Here is a 9,607-nt window from a genome sequence, read left to right as displayed (position 1 = left end):
TTCATTTGAAACTAGACTCATTAAGGAGTCTAAGCATATAAATTTTATCTTGTAACCATTTTTTTACAAATTATAGTGATTTTCTAAATACAGGACAGGGGATTTCGGAGTCATTCTGACACTGTCTCACACAACTTTAAATATCTCTTTATAGGAAATTTCTTTGCTTACACGGTCTCTTTTATAAGAAACTAGACTAATTAAGCTTTGATTACATATTTTATTCAGCCTATAATTCCACACCAAAAATTTATAGTGATTTTCTAAAATCACGTTACGGCTGCTATCCTAAGCAAATTATTGCAATTTGCTCTTAAATTTCCAAGTCGAAACACTTATGAACTTACCATTTGAGTTTAAGACATATCATGGCCACATCATATCTTATTAAATCAACTCATTATGTCCTATTATGATTGAATTTACTCAACGTTTAATCACTTAAAACTTACCTCGGAAGTGGTCGACGACTAGATATCCACGGCTATTCGTTTACTTTCTCTTTTCCCCTATCCGACTTTGATCCTCTTTGCTCTTAAGCTTAAGTAAAACAATAGATATGCTTAAGTACTTAACTAATATTATTCACTTAACAATCACATTTGGCAATCACATATCATTTAATCTACATCTAAAACAATAGATTTCAATATGTATCATATTTAATAAAACATGCCATGATTCGATTTCATGCTTATTTAATTTATATCTAATTCACATTCTAAATAAAAGTTTATCAAGCTTCCATCTTCATTTAACTATGTACCATTTAGAACTATCAATACTTTACACCCTTTAACAAATTATAATCAATTGCCAAATGCATCTTTGACAATTTAAACCACACAACTCAAATTCTTACAATTTAAGCTTAGAAATTTCTATTCATGTAAATTTTAGCAACATGGAGCCCATTAAACACTCCAAAATTCCATTTGAACAACAATTGTTCAACCTTCTAGCATAATTTCAATCTGGACAGCAAGCATTATTTAACATTCAGGCTGTTTTATTAAACCATCCTAATAGCTTAATTAACACCAATTTATAGCCCCTTGAACTATGAATTAAACCCATACGACTAGCAACAAAAACTAATATTTAACAACCATTGTTTTCTTTTATTTCAAACATGCAGCAGACCAATTCCTCCACATATTACAGCACATTCAAATCAGCATTTACATGCTGGAACAATTTGTTTTCAAGCTGGAGTTTCCAGCAGTCATTTATGCATTTAATTGTCACATTGTTACGTCACTACTAACAACTGAAACTTAGTAAGAATAACATAATATTTCAGCTATTAGACTCAATTTATCAACCCCTAATCGGCATGAAAATAGAACCATTAATTTGTTCAAATTTTGGACAGCATAACGAAGGCACAAAATTGGACAGTAGTAATTTTTACAACTAATCAAAGAGCTTTTCTTTTCTACCACCCGCATCCATGCCTTCCAACCACAATCCATCATCATTTTTTCTTTACAACAAAGTTAAAGATAGAGGGGAGCTTAGAAAACTTACCAACTTAGGATACAACTCTTAAACAAGCTAAATCCTTAGTTTCCTTCAACATGCAAACTGTCTCCATTTTTCTTTTTGTTGCAGCCCTCTTCCTCTTCTTCGATGGATTATCGAGTTACTTGAAATTTCAGCTACCTAACTTGCTAAAATCATAGTTTTTCCTCCTTCTAGCCATCTTCTAAGCCAAAAATTAAAGCAACCAAACTTTCTTCTTCCTCCCTCAAGTCACGGCAATGGAGGAGCAACCTAGCTAATTTTTTTGTTTTCCCCTACTAACCACTATTATTTTATTACCCATGTTCTTTATTTTATTATTTCTAACATAAAACACTAACATAAAATGTTTATAATACATTTCATCCCATAGCATGGCCGGCCACTACTTGTCATAGGTGGAAATTTGACATGCAAACCCATTATTTTCATAACATGAACTAATAGATCCTTATAGATTAACCCATCACATTTCAAAGTGTCACACATAAGTCCTATTACTAAAATTCACTTTCAATTAACAAAATTCAAACATGAAATTTTCACACATGCATATATACATATAATAAGCATCAAGTATGACGGTTAATTATTTTTATGACTCGGTTTTGTGGTCCAGAAACCACTTTCCGACTAGGGTCACATTAGGGGTGTCACACTCAGGCATCCCATATCGACAAATAATCTCTTTCTTCAAGAATCGACTCACAGCCGACTTAGTAACATTTGCATAAGAAGCGGCCTCTACCCATTTTGTGAAGTAGTCAATGACCACGAAGATAAACCGATGTCCATTCAAAGCTTTCGGTGATATTGGCCCAATGACATCCATGCCCCACATGGAAAAGGGCCATGGAGAAGTCATAACATGTAGAGGTGAATGTGGTACATGTATCTTGTCTCCATAAATCTGACATTTATGGCATTTCTTGATGTAGTTGATACAATCCCCTTCCATAGTAGACCAATAATATCCAAACCTCATGATTTGTCTAGCCATCGTGAAACCATTAGCGTGTGTCCCACAAACACCCTCGTGAACCTCTTCTAAAATTAACTTAGCCTCCACGGCGTCAACACATCTCAAAAGTACTTGGTCCTTTCTTCTTTTGTACAAGATGTCCCTGTCCAAAACGTAATCACAGGCTAATCTCCTTAAAGTTCGCTTATCATTTTCAGTTGCTTGTTTTGGGTATTTACGATCTCTCACATATCACAATATATCCTAATACCAAGGGTTATCATCCTTTTCTTCTTCCTCAATGTTACAACAACAAACTGGAGCCTCAAAAATACTCATCTAAATGGGTCTCATCTCCTCCTCTTTATTAATTCTAATCATTGAAGCCAAGGTTGCTAGAGCATCTGCCATCTGGTTTTCGTCTCGCGGGATATAATTGAAAGTGATGTCATCGAACTCCTCAAGTAACCCCAAAACTATCTTTCAATAATTGATCAATTTAGGATCCCTTGTCTCCCATTCACCTCTAAGCCGATAAATTACCAATGCAGAGTCTCCATATACTTCCAAGGTTCTTATTCCTCGCGCTATTGTCGCTTGGAGTCCCATGATGCATGCTTCATACTCGGCCATATTGTTTGTGCAATCAAAAACTAACTTGTATGTGAATGGATAATAATCGCCATTCGGGGATTCCAGGACTGCCCCAATTCTATTTCCCACTGCATTGGATGCCCCATCAAAGCTCAACTTCCAAAGACAATCCTTTGTAGTTGCTACACACATCAACTCCTCATTTGGGAAATCAAAATTCAATGGCTCATAGTCTTCTAAAGCTCTACTAGCGAGGAATTCTGCTATCGCGCTTCCTTTTATAGCCTTTTGACTCACATAGACTATATCAAATTTTGAAAGCAGTATTTGCCATCTCGCCATTCTCCCATTCAACACTGTTGACTCCATCATATATTTCAAAGGATCAAGTTTTGAAATAAGCCAAGTAGTATGATATAGTATGTACTGTCTTAACCTCCGAGTTGTCCAAATCAGAGCGCAACACAATTTTTCGATAGGCGAGTATCTTATTTCACATTCGGTGAATTTCTTACTGAGGTAATATATCGCCTTCTCCTTTCTTCTTGACTCATCATGTTGGCCAAGCACACATCCCATGAAATTGCTGAATTCTAATAAGTACAGTATTAGTGGTCTATCTGAACTGGGCGGAGATGACACCGGAGCATTCAACAAGTACTGTTTGACCTTTTCAAAAGCATTCTGGCATTCCTCATCCCAAGTACCTTGATTGTGCTTTTTAAAGAGGCGAAAGATGGGATCACACTTCTCAGTTAGTTGTGAAATAAACCGAGCAATGTAATTCAGTCTTCCTAGAAATCCTCGAACTTCCTTCTGAGTTTGTGGTGGAGGTAATTCTCGTATGGCTCTGACGTTGTCTGAGTTAACTTCAATTCCCTTTTCACTGACTAAAAGCCTAATAACTTTCCTGATCTAGCTCCAAAGGTACACTTTGCTGGATTGAGCTTCAACTGAAACTTTCTCAATCTCAAGAACAATCTTCTCAAGACCTCAATGTGCTCTTTTTCTGTACGCGACTTGGCAATCATATCATCAACATACACCTCAATATCCTTATGCATCATGTCGTGGAACAAGTTCACCATGGCCCGCTGGTATGTTGCCCCCGCATTCTTCAACCCAAACGGCATCACTTTGTAGCAAAAGGTACCCAACAAGGTTATGAAGGTAGCTTTATCCATGTCCTCTGGATGCATCTTTATCTGATTGTACCCCGAGAAACCATCCATGAAAGAGAACAACGAATATCCTGCTGTGTTGTCTACTAAAGTGTCGATGTGTGGCAAAGGAAAATTGTCCTTTGGGCTAGCTTTGTTCAGATCTCTGTAATCAATGCACATTCGTACCTTCCATCCTTCTTTAGAACAGGCACAATGTTAGCTACCCATTCTGAGTACTTTACTTCTTGTAAGAATCCCGAATTGAACTGCTTCTTAACTTCGTCCTTTATTTTCAAAACAATATCTAGCCTCATTCTCCGCAACTTTTGTTGGACTGGCTTACAATCCTGTCTTATTGGAAGACGATGCACCACAATATCGGTATTTAACCCTGGCATATCCTGATAGGACCATGCGAAGATATCCTTGAATTCACTTAGCAACTTAATCAGTCCTTGCCTTGTGTCCTTGGCAATAAGTGTCCCAATTTTCACCTCTTTCCCTTCCTCTAGGGCTACATTCTCTATTGCCTCTTTCTCATGTGGCATGATTTGTTTCTCCTCCTGTTTCACCATCTTCAAAAGATCTAGAGACACATCACAATCTTGGACATCTTCAAAATCCTGGGATTCCTCTAAACACATGTCTTGCTCGCGAGAGAAATCAGGATTTGTAATATCAATGCTCATGTCATTGATATCTAAAGATCTGAGAAGTACAAAGAATATACAAAGAATGAATAAATTTAAGAATGATTATTTATGTACTATGAATGAAAGAATGAGAATTGTAAAAATTTTAACGAAATATTAGTTGATAAAAATGAAACAATACTCGTTGAATTGATAAAAGTTATGTTTTATTAAAAAGATAATAGATGATCATAAGCCTATTTCACAAATGTAATTCTATTACTCCTAGGCTCTAGAGTTAGAAGAATGTTTCGAGAATTACTCTGAAAAATTCCTAAAGACTACAGGAAGTTCCTCCGTAGTCCAATTGTTCAGAGAGCTTCCCGATTCGTAAGGGCGAATGCCCTCAAGGTTTCTTTGCTCTAATCCTTCGTCGTGTGCAGCATTAATCTGATGACTCTCTTCTACAAGTAATCCTTTTGATATGAAGGTTTTAGATATAAGAGAGAATGTCATTGATTCCCACCCCACTTCTCTTCCATCTAAACGCGCCCTTCTCCTTTCTTGGCGCTTCTCGATGTCTTTCCTCCTTTGCTTGTAGTCTGGCTTGAAGCCCAAACCAAAGTGGTCTTTCTTCTCAATCAACTTTGGGATCTGAGTCCCTCCTTGCAGATACTTTCCTAAACCTCTTCCTGGTAAGGCTCCCTTTCCTGCCATTATTTGTAGAGCCATCCTCATAGCTCTTGCTATCCTTGGCACCGGGAGCTCACTCCCTTCCAAAATGAAAGTCGCATTTACGAATTCTAAAGAGCGAAAGGAACACTCAATAGATTCTTCGTTTGTCTCGGCATAAGGGGTCTTACTAGTGACTGCGGCTATAATGTCCTCCTCCGCATTGATGGTTATTAACCGTCCATCTGTCACTAATTTCAATTTCTGGTGCAACGATGAGGGCACCGCTCCTGCTGAGTGTATCCATGGCCTGCCTAATAAGCAATTGTAATAAGGCTTGATATCCATTACTAAGAAATCTACTTCATACATGTTCGGCCCAATTTCCAAGGGAATGTCAATTCTTCCCATCACCTTCCTTTCTGTACCGTCGAAGGCTCTTACCACATTCTGACATGTCTTCATGTGAGAATCGTCAATGGGTAATCTGTTTAATGTAGACAACGGTAGAACATTCAAAGCCGATCCATTATCAACGAGTACGCTTGGGAGTGTGTACCCCTTGCATCGAGTGGTAATGTGCAAAGCCTTAGTTGACCCTCTGCTTCCCGGTGGGATTTCATCATCATTAAAGTAGATGAAATTATCCGCACTAATGTTGTTCACCAATCGGTCCAGCTTATTAACGGATATGTCATGGGTGACATTTGTTTCGTTAAGCACCTTCATCAATGCTTCCCTATGCGCCTCAGAACTTAAAAGTAGAGCCAATACTGATATGCGAGCCGACTGCTTACGCAATTGCTTGACCATGCTATACTCGCTATGCTTAAGGAACTTTAGAAATTCTTTAGCCTCCTTCTCCTTTACTGGCTCATTGATGGGTACTTCGGTCTCTTTCTCCTTCTCAACCTTGACACCTTTTGTTTTTGTGGGCTCCACTCTGACGCCCCCCGTATCATAACGCTTCCCACTCCGCGTTTGGGAACCTTCAACTTGTACGTCTTTAGATGTGCTGGCTATATTTTCTTTCTCCGGCATTGTCACACTACAGTCACAACTCCATGGTACTCTCTTGCTATCCTTGTAAAGGAAAAGAGTAGGCTTATGGATAATGACCTTGAGCACTGCTGGTGTCTCCACTTCGTTATTCCCTGGCAGGGAGATAATAATCCTTGGCCGACTGGTTCCTTTTTGTTCATCTTCCAGCACACTTATTTCTCTTTTGTAAGAGCTACCTTCAAAAATTTGTAGCTCTTTATTATCTATAAAGCCTTGCACCAAGGCTCTGAATTCTTCACAATTTTGGGTCTCATCACCCTCTTTTCCATGGAACTCACAGTAGTTCCCCATTTTTTCTCTTTCTCTCCTAGAGGTTATCATCCCTCTCTTCATCATCTCCTCCCAAATCACCTTCATAAGCATCCTTACCTCAGCAACATTTTCCTTCATCCTTCTCTCACTAGCTTCGCCAATTGTTTTCACTCCTTGATCGTCATGATTTGGCAAAGGGTTTTCCGTATTTGGGGTATTATCAAATTTCACAACCCTCATCTTGATCAACCTCTCCACGGCCTTCTTGAATCCGGTACAATTTTCAATTGAGTGCCCTGATATTCCAGCGTGGTATTCGCATCTAGCATTTGCATCATACCATTTAAGATATGGAGGCTGTAATGGTTTCAAGAAGAAAGGAGCAATAGCATGTGCATCATATAAGCTTTGATAAAGCTCACGATACGTCACAGGGATAGGTGTGAATTGCATCCTCTCGTGCCTTGTGCACGATTCCTGCCTTTGAGAACCTTGTTGCCCAACCGTAGCTACTTTGGGTTGACCAACTATGATTGCCTTCGAGTTGAATCTACTTGTGTTATTTACCTCATTGTCTTTTCTCTTTGGAGCCGATCTTTTGGCTGCTTCCCCCTCAATTTTGCCACCTCTTATGACGTTCTCAATCATCTCTCCCGCCATGATTATGTCCGCAAAACTTTTGGTAGTGCTTCTAATCATATGAGTAATGAATGGAGCCTTCAGAGTGTTGATGAACAACATGGTGATCTCCTTCTCCAACAATGGTGGTTGAACTTGCATGGCAACCTCTCTCCATCTTTGAGCATATTTCCTAAAATTCTCATTAGGATTTTTCTCCATATTTTGCAGCGTGATTCTATCCGGCGTTATGTCAGTCACATGATTGTATTGTTGCATGAAGGCTTGTGCAAGATCCCTCCATGAATTTATTCTGGCCTGGCTCAACTGATTGTACCACCTGGCTGCTACTCCCACTAAGCTATCTCGGAAAAAATGAATCAATAGTTGATCATTGTTCACATATCCGGTCATCCTCTTACAGAACATCGTAATGTGGGCCTCTAGGCAAGTAGTCCCGTTGTACTTTTCAAACTCCGGCATTTTGAATTTATGGGGAAGCACCAAGTCTAGGACTAAACTCAAGCCTTTGCCATCAACTCCATGATGCCCATCAGCACTCTCTAGAGCCTTAAATTTCTCCTCCAACCATCTACAATGTTCCTCCAACTGTTTTGCAGCTTCGGCTCTCAAATCTTCCTTTTCAGCCACGTCCAAGTCAGGAATGAGAGGATTGGTAGGGTTGTCACCCAAATTGAATCCCGAACTAGTTGGGTTATTCATGTGGATCCCAGCATCAACCGGTCCATGTTGAGGCCTTATAGTGACAGATGGCCTCCTAGGAAGTGCCTCAGTTTGTGTAGGCCCGTGGGGTGGAGTAAAGCCTGAAAGATGATCCTCTTCCTCCTCACCAGTGATTGCCATAGGGGCTTTTCCCTTATTAGTGGCCCTCAGCAACTGAGCCATCTCAGTCATCATATTCCTCTAAGCCTCTAACATTTGCTCCCTCATGTCGTTTTGCATCTTGGCCAATTTCTCTTGCAATTGGTCCTGCATGTCCTTTTGTAGCTGTTCAAACCTTTGATCCATATTCCTAGATTTTGCACGAGTTCCGTACTAATGCGTGGTTTCCAGATTTTCTTTTCTACTTCTGTGGTAATTTTAACTAATTAGGGTCTTTCTATAACTTTGAATGCAAACGATGCGATGAAATGCTATGAGATGCAAATGCATGAATGCAAAAAGGACATCGATTCTGATTCAATCTCATTTACAAAACTTTATTTAGAAAAAGAATATCCTTACATATAAGAGCATTACAAATACGCTTTCACCCTAATGCCCAAAATTTTAACTCTATCTAATAAAAAAGCTAACTCTCATCCTATATCCGACGATGACTCATACATCAAACTCAATACATCAACTCGTATTGCCAAGTCTTGTACGTGTTCAGCAACCTCTCGAATCTGGGCTACGGCTTCTCCAATGACGTGATCCCTTTCTCTGACCTGTCCTCTAGACTGATGAAGCTCTCCCTTCAAATGATCTTCTCATACCCCAAACTGCTCGATTAGGAGCTTACTATCCTGCAATGCTGATTCCAACTCCTCAACTTTGGCTTTTAATTTTTTTACCTCAACCGTAGAATCACGACTTCGATGCAGATGAAGGGATCGCCCGAGCTCAGTTACTTTAGTCTTTAAACCTTGATTTTCTTTTTCTAAGGTCAAATTTCGCGATTACATCTCTTGGAACTTCTTCTCTCAATATTCGGCTTTAGCTTTTTCCTCTTGTGTAACGTCCCTTAACCCCATACCGTCGCCGAAACAGGGTTACGAGACATTACCAGTCAGTACAGTACAATACAGACATTAATTAAATATAAACGTTCAGACTCATCATAATTTTAAGATGTCATCCCTTTAATGGGCCCTTGCGATCTAATATGAACAGTAAAATCAATTCGGAACTAATTTTGAATTACTACGAATTTTTCTTTCAAATTTCAGATTCATACTATATACCATTGCCAACCATAATTTACTTATTTTATCAATACTTTCACAACCTAAATGACTCTCATAAGACATCCTAGGTACATGCCATTACCAATACTCAACATACTTTAACTCATTGAATTCGGGATCGGCCTGGGATGCTGATTCAACGGTCTAACCTTAACCTGC

The 9,607-nt window shown here is 39.0% G+C and overlaps 1 protein-coding gene across 1 annotated transcript; it reads right to left on the bottom strand.

Moving 5' to 3' along the window:
• Nucleotides 1–4,942: 4,942 nt before the first annotated feature.
• Nucleotides 4,943–8,384, bottom strand: LOC107894651 (uncharacterized). The gene is made up of 3 exons (XM_041084722.1): nucleotides 6,106–8,384; nucleotides 5,279–5,856; nucleotides 4,943–4,950 (listed from the first exon to the last, which is right to left on the bottom strand). The coding sequence occupies exons 1-3, from the start codon at nucleotides 8,382–8,384 to the stop codon at nucleotides 4,943–4,945; spliced, it is 2,865 nt and encodes a 954-aa protein (XP_040940656.1).
• Nucleotides 8,385–9,607: the final 1,223 nt, after the last annotated feature.

Source organism: Gossypium hirsutum, chromosome A13 (genome assembly GCF_007990345.1).
Source record: "Gossypium hirsutum isolate 1008001.06 chromosome A13, Gossypium_hirsutum_v2.1, whole genome shotgun sequence".
NCBI classification, from domain to species: Eukaryota; Viridiplantae; Streptophyta; class Magnoliopsida; order Malvales; family Malvaceae; genus Gossypium; species Gossypium hirsutum.
The sequence above is the reverse complement of the archived record's forward strand: the minus strand, read 5'-3'. Positions and strand labels throughout refer to the sequence as shown.